This window comes from Lepidochelys kempii, chromosome 5 (assembly GCF_965140265.1).
Source record: "Lepidochelys kempii isolate rLepKem1 chromosome 5, rLepKem1.hap2, whole genome shotgun sequence".
NCBI classification, from domain to species: Eukaryota; Metazoa; Chordata; order Testudines; family Cheloniidae; genus Lepidochelys; species Lepidochelys kempii.
Window position 1 is genome coordinate 45,090,737 of NC_133260.1, and position 21,541 is coordinate 45,112,277.

The following is a 21,541-nucleotide window of genomic DNA, read 5'->3' on the forward strand; positions in this document are numbered from 1 at the left end:
CCACACCCATTCTCACAGGCACATCTTCTTTCCCACCTAACAGCAACTGGTCCAGTTCATCACGTAAAAGTTCTGTCTTCTTTTGCCTGCTTATTAGCCTGTCCTATTATCTGAAAGTTCCATTGTCTCTGTACCCCAGTCTCCCTAGTCAACCAGTCTCCCTAATAAAGCTCATATTTTCCACCTGAGATCTCTGCCTCCTCACAATTCTTGAAAGCAAAGATGTCATCCCCCATGCTTGTGTAACTCACATACTTATACTGCAGAATTATTATTATTATTTTATTATATTAATTTATAAGTCCAAAGAAATGGAGAGAAGCAGTGGGGAGGAGACATGGGTTTTAGTTGAATCATCTGTGTCTGTGCATACATGCAGAGATCAGGTCATGGCAACTTAGAAAGGCCCAGAAACATCTCGAGGAGGAAGGTATGTGATAGTTACTAGACATGCTCAATAGCTCTTTTTAAAGCTGTACAGAAATTTTCCATTAAAGGCAAGCAGTCTGTCAGGTCCACACATTCACCCTCGGAGAACTGAGTCAGAGGTCAGGTGGGAAAGGTTATAAATATGGGAGTTGGAGAGAGCCCTAGAGAATCAATGGCTGATCAATGCATAGCTAAGGGATCTGTCTGCTATGAAGGCTGCGTCCCAATACCTGTACCATTTTGGGTATAGATTCTCTGTTTTGCTAGAAGATGGAGACAGTCAACTATTAGTTCAGGCATTGAAATTTGCTGCTGGCTGCTAGGCTCTTAGGACTGCTGTTTTGCTGAGGATATTCTGAAGTATTTGGGTGAGACCTTAGAGGCTTCTGTTCTCCTTAGGCTCTGAAGAATCTAGGTGACACACACACACATTTTGAGGCCATGCTATAGGGACTGAGAAATCCTCTCTGTGAGAATGTCTCTCTATGAGTGTACCAAAATATAAAATTATATATGGTCTTTTGAAACCTTGCCCAGAAGTATACGCAACTGCAACAAGTGGGGAAGTCTGTACAAAGAACACTAATAAGTTTACTGCCAAATAGTCTTGTTTAAGAGGTTATTCAGAAGTATTCCAAATACTGTTTGGAAATATTTGTGTATGTGTTAAATGTTTGTTCACTAAGAAATTGCATAGTATGCTCTCTTTGAAGCTGATTGACAGCTGTTATTAACACCTATGTTCAGGGGTTTGCACACTATAGCTCTGAGTTTTAACTCCATTTTATATGTTCTGAAGTCTTGAAAACACCAAACCCTGGCTTGTGCTTCAGCACAGAGGCTGTGACAGAGTGTGAGTAACCTCAGGCTGACTCTCCACACTTTGCAAGCTTCCCCATGTGGGCCAAATTGAAGAGATAATTGGTTAACGATTGGATGAGTAAACAACTAACAAGGTGATTCAGCTTGTCAGCTGGGGACAGTTAAAAGAGTGATAGGAAGAAGAAATCTGGAAAGAGGGGCTGGAGAAGTCCAGGATCTTATTGTAATCTTTTCTCTTTCTCCTTGTGTGTTGGGAGAAGGTAAGAGCCTTATGTTGTAGGGAACAAGTATCTGTATAGCATATTGTCAATAAAGCATGTGGTGTTGAACTTCTGCAGGAGTTTATGAGGACAGTTTGCGGTAAGGAATCCATAGTGAGGGAATACTGCCTTGTGATAGAGGCAAACTGAGATACAAGAAAAAGGGGAGTATGATAGTTATACATAATATTATCTCAGCAGTTACACCTGCTTATTGTCTTATCCCACCATCCTCCCTTGTTTACAGTATGCTGTGGTAGTCACATGAGGCAGTGCTTAGTGAGTGAGCCAGATATTGGTATTTTGGAAGCAGAGAAAGGGGAGAGGCCTGCACCTATGTAAGGGGGCTGTTTGCCCCTTACTGAAACTTGGTGATATTTATTTATTGGTTGTCCCTCTTCCACTATTAGGAAAAAATGGAAAGGGCCAAAGAGAAGTCAGGATCCTGAAACTGGTGCTTCCCAGGGCCAAGGGGAGAGGGCAATGTTACCAACTTGTGATTTTTGTCATGAGTCTCATGATGGTTATTTTTCTTAAAGTCCCAGCTCCTTGAGTCAAGTGGATATGTGATGATTTCAGCCTTCATTCTTAAAGGAAAAAGTAAGTTTCTAGTCCTTATGGCTGTGAAGAAGGCTTCAAAATCTGACCCCAGTACACCCCAAAGGTTAAAAAAGCAGAAAGCAAATAAAAAGAACATCAAATCTATTATTACTACAGAATCTCATGATTTGTGGTGAGCCTGACTCATAATTTTTGAATATTAGGGGTTGGCAATACTGAGAGGACAAGGCTCTAAGTCAGCCAGATTGACAGGGAAGGTAGGCCAAGAAGGGAGTCAAAAGCCCAGGGGCCCATTCTCCCTGTGAGATGGGGCTGCCTGAGCCAGAGTGGGCAGAGCTAAGGAGAGAGCAGCAGCCAGAGCTGGGTGGGAGAGAGAACTGCAGCCCAGGAACAGAGAAGGCAGAGCTGAGCTGAAGGCAGAGCAGTAGCTAGAACCAGAGGGGCTAAAGAAACAGCCGAGAAGGTAGTCAGGCTGGAGGCAAAGCAGCAACAGTAACACTGAGCCAGAGGAGGCTGGGCTGGGCTGGAGCCAGGAGCAGCAAAGATCTGCCACGCTGACAGTAAGCTAGAACTGAGCTACAGTGGGGAGTTGCGGGGATAGTGGACACCTGCCGCGCCATGAGTACACCGAAGCTGAGAACGGTGAGCCATTGAGGAGAGTGAGGTGGGCAGCGAGGGCCCAGAAGAGGGAGTTGTTGCCATGCAAGAGGACCTTGGAGGTTGGACTGGGGGAGGGGAGGGTGAACCTGATGAGAGGGCTGATGCTGGGGAGGAGGGTCCTGTCACCTAGAGCCTGAGGGCATGTAGCTGCCATCAGAGCAGGTGTCTGACCCACGGTATCACTGCAGTGCATCTAGGTCCTGGGAGGGAGGCCTGGGACATGTGAGGTCTGTGAACTTTTCTTAAATTGCAGAGACGACTGTTTATGGTGTTCTCCATGGCCATAGGGAAGGGTCCCTTGTTCTTTTGATCTTTTCCTTTTTTCCCATATTTTTCTTACAGTTTCTGTTGAATAAATTGTATTTGGTTTAAACTTAATGTAGTGATCAGTGGGTCAGGGAAGTGGCTGGTGTGGGGAGAGTACCCCACAGTGGTGATGCCCTGGTCTAAGTGACCATGACAAGATTGGGGATTAAGCCTCCCAGTAATCCTGGACCCAGCCTTATTGGGGTTACGAGGACTACTGCATTGGAGAATGGAAGAGGAGTCCTCAAAGGCAGGCAGGCATCTGAGTTTGGAGTGAGAACTCAAGTTCTTTCACTATCCAATTCCACCAGAGTGGTACAGAACCTAGGAAAGTTCCCACAATAGCGAGACCATTCCCCTAATTACACCTACACTGTAAACTGGCCAGTTTAATGAAATTTCAAAGAGAAAAGCAGATGTATGCTGGCAAACAGAAGGGAGAAGTGTCTGTATTCCTAACCAGTTCACCACACATCCTACTACTCTCTTATATGGACCAGCTGGGATAGTTGCATCTCTTCTTCTTTCCTTAACTGGCCCCATTCTCTGCAGCTGATGCCTTTCTCTAAATCAACTCTCTCCAGTTACAGTTTGTAACAATATTCTCTCATAAGATGACTATTATTTGCAAGGTGTTGTTACCTTGTCTTCCCTCTGTTTTCAAGTTTAAACTATTTTTTTTTTTGTTTCTTTGTCTGCTAGAGATGTTTGAACCCACTTCCCTTTCTTTCCTTTTGTATTCCAGGGGAAAAGAAACCCCATCCTGGACTTCTTACACCAGTAGCTAAGGAGCCAGCTCTCCCTAGGCATACATCCTGTCCTGGATTGCCATTTCTCAACTGTGCTAGAACATCTTGGTCTGACTCCCTCAGTGCTCCCTGGATGTGTCAACTTGTGTTGCCATTCTACAAGCAAATCAGCAGCACGTATGAGAGCGCCAATGAACCTCTTACATGGCATACCCCAATTGCATTGCCATTATAGTTTAAGTGCAGTTATTCACTTGCACAGCAAAACAGGGATCTGGTCCTCTAGTTTTGTCTTCCCTTATACACTAAGACCTAAAAGTGTAAGGAATATGTTGTCCTTATCAACGATGCCATCAATTATTGAAGGAGAGACCTGAGAGGCTTGCATTTATCAGGGCAGATAAAGAGCCTTTCAGGTTACCTTCACAATGTATTTATTTGTAATTTTTAAGTTCACAGATATATTTTTCTTATGTGGCTTTTAATTATTTTTTAACATTTCAGTGCAAGTATTTTCAAGTACTTTTTAATTTGCTCATTATTGAGCAAAACCTAGTAAGATCTCTGTACTCTCTCCTTCACTTCCAACCTATTAAGGTCTCAATCCTGCAGGAATGTAGATAAGGATTGTGAAAGTGCACTTCTGAGCTGTGGATGGGACTGCTCAGCATGATACTTTGTTATTCGGGACACAATAAGGTTAAGTAAACAGAGGGGAGTGGGCGCTGCTGGCTGTTGAGCTGGCAAGAACACTGTGCCCAGTATTTATTAAATAATAAATCCTGTTCACTCAGTGTCAATTTCCCCATACTGGGTCACTTCTTGTGGCAAAACTAACCTTTTTACTCTGTTGTTCCTGCCCTTCCACAAATGTAGATGCTACTTCTATAAGCTATGACCTTATTGTCCTTGCAGGGAACTGATTGCTGTGGAAGACACTGGGTATATGTTCCTTTATTTTATGGAAAATGTTTTATTAGATCCTTTGTTTATATAAAGGGAGTTCCAAAACTTTAGTGAGAGGTGCCTTACAAATGTATACAATACAATAATGAAAATATGCATTTTATCTCTTCCTTGTATAGAATGTAATCAGTTATCAAGTATTTGAATTAAAAATGCGAATATGGAAAATAATAGTATCCTAGCATACAATTAAATAACCATCTTGTGAGATGCAGGTGGGGAAGAATATGGGGTGTTTGTTTGTTTGTTCTATGCATGTTTTGAAAAAATCTTGACAACTATCATCATAGGTCATTTTCTTGAACCACCACCCTTGGATTGGCTAGTTGTTCAATTATTATCCTTCTGTTTAGGACAGCAAAGAGTCAATGATTTAGAAAAATTAGAAGAGGGAATGAGAACTTTATTTGCCTGCTTTTGGAGATGAGGTAATAAAATGGTATACTATTCTTGCACAAAATAACTAAGTCCCCCCACAACTCTACGAACACTTATGCACATGCTTAACTTTACAGCCATGAGTAGTCTACTATTCACGTTAGTAAAGTTAAATATGTGTGTAACTGTTTGCAGGATCAGGGCCTAACCAGCAGTTGGAGAGGATATAAGTGACCATGCAATCTGTCTACCTCTCATTATTACTGGTTGAGGGCAAAAAAGAATTAGTTGAGGTAAAACTTGTATTATACTATCTGGTTTGGAGGAAACACCATCACTTTTCCTCTAGAGATTTGATCATAGATTTAAAAAATGATGATGATGATAATAATAATTTAATCCTAAAAATAAGGCCTCTGACCAATAGGGATGACTGCAGATGATTTTAAATAAAAGAAAGAGAATCTATCCTAAAATGAGCCAACATGGACCTTCCCCAAACCACATACCAGTGCTAAAGCCTATGTGAACGTAGGTGCAATGGGAGAACTGTTGGACAGCAAGAAGAAGGGGAGGAAAGGCCTTGGGAAGAAAGGAGATTGTAAATCTTATATGGATTAAGATGGGAAATAAGGGTGAATAGTCTCCAATTGTTTTTTAGCTGAAATCAGTAAATGGCAATGACATCACTTGTTTGTTAAAGAGAATAAAAAGTAAACTCTGAAAGGGCTCACTGCTAATACCTGCCTGACCATGTTGGAGCCAACCAATATGGATCTAAGCACCTGTGGGTTTAGCCCATTTGTAAGTATCTTGATCGAATGCTTATAAAAGTTTTGTTACTGTTTAGCTGTAGTAAATTGCTTATTTTTTAGGTTCTTTAGGAATGTTTAGAACAATTGTATAAATACCATTTGGCCTTTTAATCATCAATTCCTTTATTAAATCCAATTGGTGTTTGGTAGTTTCCCATATTAATAATTTCAAATATTATTAATTCCAATTCCACAACATCTCTCGGAAGCCTGTTCTAGTGCTTGACTATGCTTATAAAGTGTTTCCTAATAGTTAACCTAAATCTCCCTTGCTGCAGATTAAGCCCCTTACTTCTTGTCCTACGTTCACTGGACATGGAGAACAGTTGATCACCATCCTCTTTATAACTGCCTTTAACATATTAGTAGACTACTATCAAGACCCCCCACCCCCTCAGGCTTCTTTTCTCAAAACTAAATGTGTCCAGTGTTTTTTAACTTTTCCTCACAGCTCAGGTCTTCTAAACCTTTTATCATTTTTGTTGCTCTCCTCTGGACTCTCTCCAGTTTGTCCACATCGTTCCTGAAGTGTGTGTTCCAGAATTGGACATAGTACTCCAGCTGAGGCCTAACCAGTGCGAAGTAGAGTGGCAGAATTACCTACTGTCTTACTTACAATAGTCCGGTTAATACACCTCAGAATAGTAGCCAGTTTGCTAACTGCATCACATTGACTCATTCAATTTGTGATCCACTATAGCCCCCAGATCCTTCTCAGTAGTACTACCACCTAGCCAGTTATTCCCAACTTTGTTGATATTTTTTTCCTTCCTAAATGAAGTTCTTTGCACTTGTCTCTATTGAATTTAATCTTTTTGAATTCAGGCCAATTATCTAATTTGGCACGGTTGTTTTGAATTCTAATCCTGTCCTCCAAAGTGCTTGCAGTCCGTCCCACCTAGCTGTCATCTGAAAATTTTATAAGCATACTCTTCACTCTATTATCTAAGGTTTCAGAGGAACAGCTGTGTTAGTCTGTATTCGCAAAAAGAAAAGGAGTACTTGTGGCACCTTAGAGACTAACCAATTTATTTGAGCATGAGCTTTCGTGAGCTACAGCTCACTTCATCAGATGTTTACCGTGGAAACTGCAGCAGACTTTATATACACACAGAAATTTCTGTGTGTATATAAAGTCTGCTGCAGTTTCCACGGTAAACATCTGATGAAGTGAGCTGTAGCTCACGAAAGCTCATGCTCAAATAAATTGGTTAGTCTCTAAGGTGCCACAAGTACTCCTTTTCTATTATCTAAGTCATTAATGAAAATATTGAATAGTACTGGACCCAAGACTGACCCCTGTGTGACCTCACTAGATGCACCCTCATAGTTTGACAGTGAACTGTTGGTAAATTAGTCTTTGAGGACAATCTTTCAATAGTTGTGCACCCACTTTATAGTAATTTTATCTAGACCACATTTCCCTAGTTCACTTATGAGAATGTCATGTGGGAATAGCAGGACCAGCTCTAGGCACCAGCAAAGCAAGCATATGCTTGGGGCGGCACATTTCCAGGGGCAGCATTCCGGCCATTCTTTTTATTCCCCCCCCCCAGCCCTTCTCAGTCAGCCAATAAGCCTCTGCATGGGACGGGGCAGCGGGTTCACCATGGGGGTCCCAGCCCGGGGAAAGTCCCTATCCTAGCCCCCTGCTGCTGGGGGAGCAGCGTGATGTGGCTCCTCCCCTCCCCCCGCCCGCCCGCCCCAGCCACACGTGTCACACGTGGCGCAGGAGCTGGAGCCGAGGGGAGCGGACCCCGGGGTCAGAGCAGGACCCAGGGCCAGTAAGGGACCCACTGCCCCGGGCGGCCCGGTGCTGGGCGGGCACCCCACTGCCCACGGCTGACCCGCCCTGCAGCCACTCTGTCGGTTACTGTCCCCTCTGCAGTTGTGGGGCCAGGTCTGAGATCGGGCTGTGGGGCCACAGGCAGGATGTACAGCCCTGAGCACCTCACTCCAAACACTGCTATAGTATTATGCATTCTTTTAACATTACCAGTATCAGTGTCTTCTGGTGAGTGCGGTTTCCCAAAACTGAAATTACTAAAAAGTTATTTGAGGTCCACCATGTCTCAAAATCGTTTGTCAGGACTTGCATTAATTTCAATTGAAAGTACCATTGCAAAAAATTTAGATTTCACTGAATTATTAAAAGACTATGCAAGTATAAAAACCAGAAAAATTCAGTTCAGATAAATTCTTTTAATTTATGAGAAACTGGGCGCACCAGAAGACACTAACGTTTTTCATTACAGTGTATAGTGAACCCAAATTGTTTGTAATTGTGATTTTTGTTAAAATTAAATGAGTACACCAGTAGGAAATTGTTTTATTTCACTAACTACAAACTCTGTTTTCATTTCTTTATTTTAAACAGTCCAAAAAAAATTGCAAAGTGCAAACTTGTGAAAGTGGGGGCACCCAAAAATTTTTTTTGCTTTGGGTGGCAAAAAACCTAGAGCTGGCCCTGGGGAATAGGCAAAACATTTATCCAAACTGAAGCTGGACAATCTGTTTTTGGTAATGTTTGTCCCTGTCCTGTCCTGGACTTGGTTTTGTTTGATATCAGAGCATGCTACTTTGCTCCCACTGGTGTGACCTCACATACATGGTGCACGCAAGGTCATGCCGCATGGAGGACACCATTTTGAAAAGCGTGCCATCTTGTTCCCACTGGTGTCTTGCATGTGAGGTCACACAGGTGGGGCAGGCCCATGCTGTTCCAGAAGTACCAAGACCTCTGGTATTCTGTGGATCCATCAGTGGCCCCTGTATGAAGGACTGTGTCAAAAGTCTTACTAAAATCAAGATATATCATGTGTACTGCTTCTCCCCTATCCACTAGGCTAGTAACCCTGTCAAAGAAGGAAATTAGGCTGGTTTGGTATGATTTGTTCTTGACATCCTTGTTGGCCATTCCTTTATAACGCTATTATTCTCTAGGTGATCACAAATTGATTGTTTAATAATTAGTTCCAGTATCTTTCCAGATGTTGAAGTTAAGCTGATTGGTCTATAATTCCCTGGGTCGTCTTTGTTCCTGTATTTAAAGATAAATACTATGTTTACCTTTCTCTCCTCTGGGACCTCACCATTCCTCTATGTGTTCTCAAAAATAATCAGTAATGGTTATGGGATTGCTTCAGTTACTTCCTTAAGTACCCTAGGATGAATTTCATCAGGCTCTGCCAACTTGAATACATATAGCTCAGTGGTTCTCAACCTTTACAGATTACCTTTCACTGATCTGATTTGTCTTGTGTACCCAAAGTTTCACCTCATTTAAAAAGTACTTGCTTACAAAATCAGACATAAAAATACAAAAGTGTCACAGCACCCTATTACTGAAGAACTACTTAAGTTCTCATTTTTACCATATAATTATAAAATAAATCGATTGCAGTATAAATATTGTACTTAATTTCAGTGTGATACCTGAGCCTGTTTTTCACATGTGAGCCTTTATCTGAAGCCTGAGTCCCACCACCCAGTTCTGAAGCATATAACTTAACTCCACAGGGCCCCCTGTGAGCCACCCTGTAATGCTGGCCCTGCACTTGTGACCCACCCTAAACGTATCCTGTGACCCCCCCCCCCCATGGGGGTCGCAACGCCCAGGTTGAGAAACACTGATCTAGATGAATTGAGTACCCCATGGAAGACCTCTATGTACCCCCAGGTGTACACATACCCCTGGCTGAGAACCACTGATCTAACTCATCTAAATATTCTTTAACCTGTTGTTTTTCCCTATTTTGGCTTGTGTTCCTTCCTACTTATTAATATTGTGTTGAGAATCTGGTCACATGAGGTGTTCCTTTTCTGGTCCTGAATTTTCTTAACCGAATAATGCAGACACGATGACATACTTCACAATATCTGAAGTGGCTAAAGCAGGCCAGGTGCTGCCCCAAGGAGCAGGAGGCCTGAGGGGTTGTCACGTGCTGCCTGTGCCACTCTCACATATAGCCTCTCTACCCCTCCATCTCCATTTATGGAGGGGTGGACGGGCCCAACTTGAGTCGTGGTGCAACCCTATTTCCTAGGGGCCAGGACTCAATGCCCAGAACTGAGAGCCAAGCCCAGCCAGCTCTATGGGACAGGAGCTGCTTCACCCAGAACAGAAGGGTTTGGGGGTTAAAACAGGACAGTCCTGCAAAACCTGGGACTGTTGGGAGGTGTGCTTCAAACTTCCTACATTAAATTAACTGAAACCTTGTGTACAGATTACTTCTGAAGATTTATGTTTCAAATTAAAGGCCACTTCCCCCTGTTTTTCATAACTAAACATTTCTTCAATTGGACCTGAAGGGGAGAGCTCATTCAGATCCTGGCTTGCACAAAAACAAGTTAAAATAACATTACTAAGGTTGCAAAAATCAAGCACTCAAGAACTAGAATTAAGGTTACCTGTGCAATCCTAATTCAGATGCCTTGTGCATATGCATTATGATACAGTTCTTAATTATATAATATTTTTCCCACAGGACCCCTGCCTTATTCAATGCACAGCATAGACAGTGTTCATTTAATGAGCAGTTATTCAATATTTTGTTTTCTCCTCATTGTTCAATGTTGTGCCCCATGGTTTACTTACTGCACACTATTCAAACCTTGTTCAGAATACACCAACTGATTTCCTCATGGGCTTTTCTCTGGCTCTTACCACTACAGTATCTGAGTGCTTCACAAACATCAATTTGTATCATAACAGTCTTCTGATATGTCAGTATTGTCCCCATTTTACAGGTGGGGAAATGAGGCAGAGGGAGATTAAGGTCAAAAGTACCCACTAATGTTGGGTGCCCAGATGGCTCAGTCTCTCTGCTCTGAATCTGCTCACAGCTCTGGTTCTCAAGACAATATGCAGTTGTTTCCCTCAGGATTTGGTTGGTGGGTTTTATTATTTATTTTGTCCAGACTTGGGAACTTCTGTTTTTGGTCCTGTGTGCTGGGAAAACAATGTTGTATTTCATGATGGCCAAAAATGTGAACAAGTTGAATGGTAGAGACAGACTGAGCCATCTCTGGAATCTTTAAACATCTCACTTTGGGCATCAGTAAATTCTATAGCATTTTCACCAGTTTCAGAACTCCTGGTTGAGAGAACAGAACTGGTGGATGCATGGCATTTCTCATAAGAACTTGGAGCTTTTGTTAATTTCTTTACCCTTGAATTATGTTGCCACAAGCAAAATGTGTCACATTATGGGTTAATAATACAAACATGTTTTTATCCCCTCAACAACAAGGATTATATTTGTAATAATTGGCCTATTTTTTAGTCCTGGTCTGTTTAATCCTAAACTATTACTGTGTGGAAGAAAGGAGTGATATACAGCTTTATTCCTCCCAGAACACCCATTGCCAGTGGGGTCCATTACAAATAGTTTTATTTCTAAAGTCACATAAAAAGCAAATCTACATTTCTAAAGTCACATAAAAAGCACAAAAACAAATGAGATATGAAAAAGACAGCCACAGTTTGAGAGTCTTATATGCTAACTTCAATTATGCATACTTTGAACATTGCTAATAGCAAATTACACCACTGATTCTAAACTTTTCATAGATGAATGCCTACCCTGTACTCTTAATTGCGAGGGAGGGAGTGGGAAATGTGAAACTAAGGAAACTGCTGTTTCCTCCCTTGTGATGAAATCCACCTGACACCTCCATGCTGCTGATCTGAATGATTCACACTTTTTTTTTTTGTACTTATTTTCCTTTGGAGAAGATTTCCCTTGCTGTGTAATGTGTCAGCCTCCTCTTGCTTTGTAAGAAGTCCTCTTTACCTGTGTCCAGTTACTGCTGTAGGTCAAAATGCTAGGTAAGGCATTCTAACTCATCATATCTACTCACACTTATCAATTAAGATCACTTTTTGAAAATGTCAGTCATTCAATACCAAGTCGTTCAATAAAATCATGCTGCAGCTTTAGAGTTCCCTGCTGAAATATGCTCAGTTGGATGTACTGTAGTTGTTGTCATGCAGCTATCCTATATGAGGAAGAGCTTGTCTGATAAAGGAAAAGCTCTGAACATAATTTTATTTTATTCTTGTTTTATTTGTTTTTGTTTTGTCATTTTTCTGAGTGAGGCAGTGTCCTATGTACCCCAACGGTATAACTCGGGGCTAATCAGACTTTTACGTACAGGTAGACAATTTGAGTGTCTCATGGATACCTCCCCTCTCATTCATGATTGCATAGTGTCCCTGTGCTAACTAGATTGCTTATGAGGAAAATATTTAAAGAATTCTTGGTTGCCTAATTTGATGGAAAGCACACCACAGACCACAGAGTGAGACTCTTTGATATAACTGCCTCACTGTACTAACTTTGCCAAGGATCAGCTGCCCTTGATTTCTATTTATGCATTAGTATTTAGAAATTTAGGTACAAAAATCTGCTGAATCTACAAAGATTCAGGTGCCAGATAAAGGATTTTACATTAAACTAGCACCAGGCTCTAACAGAGTCTGGCAATTTCCGGTCTAGTAGCAGCAGCAACATGTGTTATCTATTTTGACAATACAGTTGGAGGAGTGGGCCAAAAATAGTAGGATCTGGAAAACTCTAGGTGCTGGTGTGTCTTTGCAGTGTTACTTAGCAGGAGTGCATGAGATTTAAATTTTTTTGCAGTAAAACTGGAGAAGGTGCTGCACTTCTGTATTTACCTGGTAGAATGTGGAGACTTTGGATTTGTAAAAGTAGCTGGATCTAAGGATTGGATATATATCTTTATGGTGCTAGTGTGCCAGTTTACAACAGGATCAGGATTTTTTTTGGTGCACTAGGAGCTGTTAAATTTTGATATAATGAACACCAAAAAACCCAAATTGGAATTAAAAATTGGCAGAAAGCAGGCACTGGATTGGGCTGCAATGCATCAGGTTCTGGATTTTTAGAGTGATGTAGTAGAGGCATACTTTGTTTTATATTTAGATTATATATTTTGGGGCTTTGGGCCAAAAATTGCAAAGATCCAGCTATAACTGTTCTCTATCCAGGCTATGCAATTCAGGAGGTATAGAGGGAAACCAAAAATTGGCTAGGTCTCAGGGGCTCCAAGTTTTTATAGTCTTTATTCTCCAAGTTTTTGTAGTGTTTATTCTCTGAGATGCATCTGGTATGCATTTTTATTTTCTGGTAGAATAGGAGGCAGCTGGACTTGTTAACTATTTTGATGGTACAGTTTGGGACTTGACAGCCAAGAATGAGCACACTCCAGATTTCTTCCCATTTGCTGAACACAAGGTGTTCTGTGGAGAATCCGTGAGGTGGGCAGAGGAGGTGGGAGATGAATGCGCTGGGACAAGGCACAGCTAGTACTCTGGGGAAGATCACGCATGGAAGTGGGCGGCAGCCGAGGTTTCCCTCTGCTTTTCCGTTCCATTCCCTAATATAGAAACGCTTCCGGCGGCGTGGAACACTTTGACATCATCCCCCGCACCCCGATGACGTCAGCGCCGGGAGCAGTGTGTGACGTTGGTGCGTAGGGGAACGCGCTGACGTGTCCTATTTAAAGGTCCCCAAGCGGAGGATGGAGACAGAGCAAGCGGGTGCCGCTGTGGGAAGCGCCGGGGCTGCAGAGCACAGGGAGGGAGCGTGCGGCGCAGCTTGCTGGGGACCGTAGGGTGCCCGGCCACGGGGAGGAGGCGGGGCAAGTGCCCAGCCGGGACCGCTAAGTCGCCGCGGTCTCGCTGACAGAACAAGCGCCTGGTCCGGCACCCGAGGGGTGAGGGAGAAAGAGGCGAGGGGGCCGGGGCAAGCAGCGCCTGTTCCCCGGCGCCGACGAGCTGCTGTTCCCGGGAGCAAGGGAGGCGGAGAAGGAGCGGAGCGGGGGCGGGTGTGAGGGAGGGGGGAGGTGCGCGGGGAGCCGGCGTCTCGGGGGCGCTGGAGCAGCCGGGTGCAGCCCGACATTGAGCTCCCAGCTGCGCTACGCCAGTCGCCGCGCGACACTGGGATCCCGCCGCCTTGTGCGGGGCCAGGGAGCTGGGGGGCCGCGCGGCTCAGTCCCTCGGTCCGTACCGTTCCCCTGCGGCATAGGGGAGCGGGGGGCGCTGCCGCTCCCATCCCCCGCTGCCGCTCTCGGTGATTGATCCGCCTCTCCGAGCCCGGAGGAAGATGCTCGCCCGGTCGGTCGCTGCAGCATGAGGCGTGACTGAAAGGACCTGTCCCTGCTGGAAGAGGGAGCGGCGCCCCGCGTCTCGGCGGCCGGGTAGCGGGGCCTCTGTCTGCGGGGGATGTGCCACCGGTGCTCCCGCATAGCTGCTGCTGCTGCCGCTCTCGGGGAGCCTCATGCCAGCGCCGGTGAAACGGCTCCCTCCGCCTCCGCCTGCTGCTCGGGAAAATGAATCGATACCCCCCATCCTGCTGCTGCTGCCGCCGGCGGGGGTGTTAGAGGGAGAAGCGGCGGGGAGCGCTGCGCATAACGCCGGCCCCATCCCGCGCTGCACCTGACATACCCCGAGCTCGCGCTGCCCTGGGGCTTTGCTTACCCGGGGGATAAACGCTGCTGCAGGGTCCCTCGCCCCCGTGAGAGGCGAGCGTCTCCCCTTCTCCCCGCGCAAGGAGAGGCTGGCTGGCTGTGGGGAGGGGATTCGCTGTTTGCTACTACCTCCGAGGCCATCTCCTCTGGCAGTGGGCTGGAGTTACTCTAGGGCTGGAGAAGACCGTGCTCCGAGAGGATATGGGAGAAACCCCCCTCGGGCTTCTTCCTTAGGACGCCTCGGCTCCTTCTTCCAGAGGGGATTGTGATTTCTTTGGCTACAACTCCACATGCCTACGGACTCCCGTTGTGGGAGGCGCTGACCCGCTAGGGCAGCGCTTAAGCCCTGCTAATAGGAGCGCGAGGCCACTTGGATTTCTCTGAAAAGCCTGGGATATAATCAAGCCGGGAAACGTGGTGACCCAGACTCGTGTCACCATCGCTAAGGGAACGTCGGACCAGAGGGGTAGAGAACCAGGTGGTGGAGAGGCGAGGAAAATCCTCTGGGAATCGTCTATAGAGCACCTTCAGTTCAAGCTTCCGTTGGGCATCATGGGGTAAGGATTTCATACTAAGAAATGGACTTGTCAAGAGGGAGCTCCATAGAAGGAACTGGGTTTCCAGGTGGTTCACAAGTTATAAGCAAAATACATAGGTCCGACATGAAATGCAGAGCAAATGAGCTTTTAATTTCTATTGTCAATAAGTTTTTCTGGTACAGGAAGTCTGGTATGTAGAAATTTGTCATTTTAACTTTAGTAGAATGAATGCTTTCATGGCCATGTGATCTAGTCTTTGGTCTCTCAGCACTATGGACTTGGATAGGGCACCAGGAGTTGTATTAAAGGACACTGTTATTTCTATAACAGGTTTTTGCTAACGAGTATGGAACTAGGGAGTATTTCAGCAACAAGACATGAAACAATAGCTAGAAAAACAGCAAATTGGTGTTTCTGCCCTTTCCAGACTGGGATAACATCTATTTCATGTTTACATTTTTAATTTCTACTCTGAAAAGTGAATGAAAATGGCATCTCACTACTGAACTGATCATTTCTTTGTGTGACTCTAGTCATACGTACTTGCATTGTGACAAACCATTTTACTCCTATTGGCTCTGCAGGGCCAGATCAGCTAAGAAAGCAATTTGTATTCTATTATTTCAGAGGAACAGCCGTGTTAGTCTGTATTCGCAAAAAGAAAAGGAGTACTTGTGGCACCTTAGAGACTAACCAATTTATTTGAGCATGAGCTTTCGTGAGCTACAGCTCACTTCATCAGATGTTTACCGTGGAAACTGCAGCAGACTTTATATACACACAGAAATCATGAAACAATAATAATTCTATTATTTGGCATCCTCAGAATTATTTAATTACATTTAGTAACCTGGGCAAATCCACCAAAGACAGCAGAGTTGTGCAGGTTTCATTGATCATAACTTGGTTTGCAGAACTCTTTCTGGTGCTGACACACAAGAAGAAAAGAACCCAGCTTGACTTTCAGATCCGAGAATGGGAGAAACATGAAAACTTTCAGTGACATTTTTAGTCACTTTCAGAGTTGAACCATAGTTTAAAGTATAGCTTGTTACATTAACTTAACAGTAGGTACCAGGGAAGGAAAGATTTATTCTAGCTCCTCTTCCAGGTTCCCTACAGAACAGAAATTAGATCTAATGTGTAGTCTTCCCAACTTTTATAGAATGTTCTCTGTATTGGAAAACTACTGTACACTAAAAGAAAAGGAGGACTTGTGGCACCTTAGAGACTAACCAATTTATTAGAGCATGAGCTTTCGTGAGCTACAGCTCACTTCCTCAGATGCATATCGTGGAAACTGCAGCAGGCTTTATATATACACAGAGAATATGAAACAATACCTATTCCCACCCCACTGTCCTGCTGGTAATAGCTTATCTAAAGTGATTTCCAGCACAAATCCAGGTTTTCTCACCCTCCACCCCCCCACACAAATTCACTCTCCTGCTGGTGATAGCCCATCCAAAGTGACAACTCTTTACACAATGTGCATGACAATCAAGCTGGGCTATTTCCTGCATAAATCCAGGTTCTCACATCCCCCCCCACCCCCATACACACACAAACTCACTCTCCTGCTGGTAATAGCTCATCCAAACTGACCACTCTTCAAGTTAAAATCCAAGTTAAACCAGAACATCTGGGGGAGGGGGGTAGGAAAAAACAAGAGGAAACAGGCTACCTTGCATAATGACTTAGCCACTCCAAGTCTCTATTTAAGCCTAAATTAATAGTATCCAATTTGCAAATGAATTCCAATTCAGCAGTTTCTCGCTGGAGTCTGGATTTGAAGTTTTTTTGTTTTAAGATAGCGACCTTCATGTCTGTGATCGCGTGACCAGAGAGATTGAAGTGTTCTCCGACTGTACACTAGTTATTCAGTGTTAATCAGAACTTGTAAAGTAGAGAGATGGGGTAAATTTTAAGTCATTTAGACTCTGAAGTGACTTAGCCATTTTGGAAATCTTTTCCCATGGCCAACTGGAATTTTTATAAAATGTCTTGAAATCATCCCAAGCAGCACACTTGGTTGGACAGCCCCTACCAAGTATAATGGAAAAAACATATGATCTCTCTCTCTCTCTCTTTTTTTTTTTTTAAATGACTTTCTCCTTTTTTCTTTGCACGGAACATCAGTTGAGGAAATTTGACTAATTCACTATACATGGGAAACAGTAGTGTGGATTATAAAGAAAATGCTATAAAATGCACCGAGTAAACCCCCAAAATTCTTTTTTTTCCTGATATTTTAATTATACCAACTTTATACAATAGTAAGGCCAATATTTCAGACAGAAATGTGACTCAAGACAAGTTATGGTCCTTCGGTGCCTAATTCATATAAGGATTTGTTCTCATGAAATTGGTACACCAGGTGGGAAGTGAAAAGTGCATTTCTCTTCAAGGACAGTTTAAATGGGCATTTTAAATCTCCAATTTTTTCAGCAGCTTCTTGTGGGGGCTTTACGTAGTTTTGACTACATTCTGGAGTAGACCTTATATAAGGCATGGGATGAATAGACTGATAATCTTTTAGATCCCAGTGGTGTACCTCTCTTGTTCTTAGGCTAGCTATTATCTTCTTACTTTCTCTCTTCTTTTCCACTCACCCAGCAGACAACAACCCAACTCACTTTTCATTTGCAGCAAGCTACATACATAGAAGATGTATTCAAGCAAGCAGTAATGTAGGTACTCCTTGTGATACAAATGGCTAAATGATTGTGGGGTCTTCATAGAATATAAATGTTGTACAGACCTTAAAACTGAACTAATTCAGATGTAGGAATTATTGCTTTTGGAAGACTTTCAAAATACTACTAAAGTCTGCTCTTAATAGTTTTTCGAAGAACTTGGTTAGTTGATCTTATGCCACATAAGAATGGAAAATCTATTTTGTCCTTCACAGAGCGGTGAAAAATATGAACATACTTAATACTACCTGGGTATACAAGTTCTGCCCAATATCTAAGTTTTCACTATTCTGTAGTAAGAAGTAATGAGTTCCTCACCCCTTCACAACTTTATCATTTCTGAAAATAAAAGCTAGCCAGCATAAACTGAATATTTCACCATTGCAGAGAAATTAAAGTGTGTTGGTTATTTGTGATTAATTAGCCAGTGCAAATTACCTCTTCTTGCAGATATATAAAACGAGGGGCTTTTGGGGTATAGAGAGAGAGGAGAGAGACTACAAAAATGGCTTCCCAGAGAATAGGTCCCTTAACTGAGTAATTTCAGCAGAAAATCACTAGCAGATCTTCATCTGAAGAATGACTCTTCAGCGAAAGTGCATGCTGGATAATGTAGAGAAATTTATTAACTCAGAAGATGTACTATTCTCTCTGCAGATTTCTTTGTAAAGGAATGGGCACAATCGGATCAGGAATGATGATATTAACCATTGCTAAGACTATTGCTGTATAGCCTTGTCTACACTTATCTGTTCCTGACAGGTTTCACAATGAGTGCATGGGAACCATGTTTAGCGCAGATTCAGCTGAATCCACTGTAAAGAATGGGTAATTTTGCTCATGGTGAAAGCCACATAGCATGAAGTATCCGTCCCCTTCATGGGACTGAAGTCCTTTTTTGTGTTAGAGGGTACCCTGTGGCATTTGTGTAGACACTTTTTCGAATGTAAGATATAGCAACTGTAACACTGCAGTTTCTAAAGTTATCTTGATCATGGCTTTTTCATCAAGCTTCTATTCAAAATAAATTAAAGTGGCATGCAAAGTGAATGACTGTAAACTCTTGAAGTTTAATCCTTTACAGTCAAGTTACAAGAGTGCATGGCTACTCTGATAGAAGCAGTGAGACATTTAGGCAGGAGGGGTGCATCTATTTTAAAAACATATCTAATACTTAAGAGGTGCTGTTTTTCTACACATCTCTCACTCAGCCTATGAACATACAAATTGGTGCCAGAGCACACCAATGGTGTAACAATTTCAGTGCTTAGTACCAGATGCTTCAGAGGGAAGCACAAGAAACCCCATATAGACAATTATGGAGTAACCTGTCCACAAGAGAAGTTTGCTGTTTTAGTCATCTCTAATGTAACTGGATGTTCTTACTGACATTATAAGTGTTATCCTTCTAAACTCTTGAACTCATTGCTACAAGATACTGAGGCTAATAGATTAACTATGCACTGTGTAAAGTATTCCTTTTTTTCAGTCTTAAATTGGTTGCATTTCACTGTCATTGAATGTCCCTTTGCTTTTGTAATATAAGAGAACTACTTTTGTCCGTAACATTCATTATTTTGTACCTTTTCATCATGCGCACTCTTATTCATCTCCTCACTGAACAGTTCCAATCTTCTTGGTCTCTCCTTGTATACAAATTTCTCTATCTCCAGTCATACTCTGTTTCCTGAGTGTCTACAGGTAATTTCAATCCAAGTCCTATTAGAAGAAATAGTTTGCACTACTCATGAGTATTACCTTTTATTGTTTAACACAGAATTTCACCTGCAATTTTGCTGTCTGTTCACCTTCTTTATTTTAACTTAGTGAAGACAACTTTGTCATCTAGAAGTTCTGCCAATTTGTTGTTCACCTCTCTTTTTTAAAGATATTTGAAAAATATATTTAAATATCAGTTCTACTATGAAAAACTTGGGCACAGCTGTTAACCTTGCAAAGTGAAAAATGATCACAGCTACACTTGTGGTTTACTACACTACCTTTTGCCCTATAATCTTCTTCTTTCGTTAGGGTTACCAATTTTGGCTGGACGTATTCCTGGACTGAAGGAATCTTTAATTCCGAGAGACTCCAGGACAATCCTGGAGGTTTGGCAACGTTTTCTTTCATATGGCTTGAGTAGGTAGCAATGACAACAAATTTATACTTGAGTGAGATAGCCAGCACGTTGCCGCAGCGGTGAGCTAGTGAACGTCCTTCAGGCCCCCGGCAAATTATTAATTCCCTTAATAGCCTTTTTGCAGGACTTTGTCAAATATTTCTTGAAAATACAAAGAAATTGTCAACCGGTTTGCCTTTTTTTACCTTTGCTGAATGATCAAAAAATTACAGTAATTCCTATCTTTGCTTTCTTTTTTTCTCTAATAATAGTTATGACATTTGTCAGCCTCTAGTCCTCAGGTGTAAAGGTTTTTGCATGCACCTACACTTGTAAAAAATTCCTGGGATGTTGCACAGTCAGGATAGCAAGCCTTTCTCATCAGCTGGGAAATGTTGTAGAAAGTAGTATGTATGTAGTTATTCCACAGATACTATTCATTTAACTTACACAGAAGTTCCGCATGAGTATTTGAAATAGTGCATGCCTGGGCTCTTTTTAAGACACCTGGCAGAATGCATATTTCTAGTTGATTGAGTACCCTAATTTTGACTCCTCCTACACTTGTTCTCTGAGTCTCAGGCATCTAGCTAACACTCTAATTTTTAGCAAATACACACACACACACTCTTTAAATCTTCTTAAAAAGTGGATTTTTCTTCAATTGTGTGGGACTATGTCTCAGAGAGAGTTTACCAAGGGCTTAGCTACAGGGAGAGGGAAGGAGGGAGAACCTGCAGCAGTTAGTGTGGAGTAGCTGTTGTGCAATAATTCCCCATGTGGACACTCTTGCTGCTCACTAAGAATGTCGTAGTGCATAGTAGCTTAATGCACTTTGGGAAAAACTCTTAGAGGCAAGTTGTTACACTTAGGCTATGTCTATACTACACAGCTTTTAGCGACACGGCTGTGTCGCTACAGCTGTGCCGCTAAAAGTTGTGCAGTGTAGCCGCTGTTTGTCAGCTCTCCTGCTGACAAAAAAACTTCCACCAACAAGCAGTGTTTGCGTTGTCGGCAGGAGAACGCTCCTGCCAGCAACGTGCTGTTCACAGTGGTGCTTGTTGCAGCAAAACTTTTTTGTTTTTCGGGGTGGGGAGTGGGTTTAACACCTCTGAAAGACAAAAGTTTTGTCATTCCATTGCCAGTGTGACGTAGCCTCAATCAATCCCTCTGACCCCTCCCAACCCCTGCCCCCAAACAAACCCTAGACTTAAAGGGAAACTTACAATTGGTGTTGTAAAAGCTACATTGAATTGTGATGAACCATTTTGTTTGGGCTTACAGCATAGACATACATGCTATACAACTTAAATATTCATCTGAGGGATTTATAAAACAGAGAGGAGAAATGTTGTCACTTTCACCTTTTTTCTTTTTTTTAAAAAAAAGCATTTCAGAGATCTAAATAGCAGACTATTTCTTCTTGCAGACTACATTAACTGAGTATTGAACAATATTTGACAATACCAGAAGCCTTCATACACCACAAACTGGACCTTATACTAAACAGCCAGCTAGGATGTGATGTCCACTGTTGAATACCACATCAAATTTAAAGATTCTTATCCTGATGTTTTTTCAAACCACCCAGGAACCAGCTTTTTCTCAACAGTAGTGGTCTCCTACAGAAGTTGGAAATATTGCTTATAAGTATGAGGGAAGAGCTTTTTGGTAATGCATTCGTGATCTTGAAACTCCCTTCCACAAAAGCCACAGACGGTGGCACTTTCAGGACAAAAAGAGATTTT

General features: G+C 42.6%; 1 protein-coding gene across 5 annotated transcripts in view; it reads left to right on the forward strand.

The window, feature by feature from the left end:
• The first annotated feature begins 13,842 nt into the window (after positions 1-13,842).
• HOMER1 (homer scaffold protein 1) overlaps positions 13,843-21,541 on the forward strand; it is a 151,484-nt gene continuing 143,785 nt past the window's right edge. For all 5 annotated transcript variants that reach the window (XM_073344146.1, XM_073344148.1, XM_073344149.1 and 2 more), the window contains exon 1: positions 13,843-14,996. In XM_073344146.1, coding sequence (XP_073200247.1) covers positions 14,992-14,996 — 5 coding nt within the window. In that variant the 5' untranslated portion in view covers positions 13,843-14,991. The remainder of the gene's footprint in view (positions 14,997-21,541) is intronic.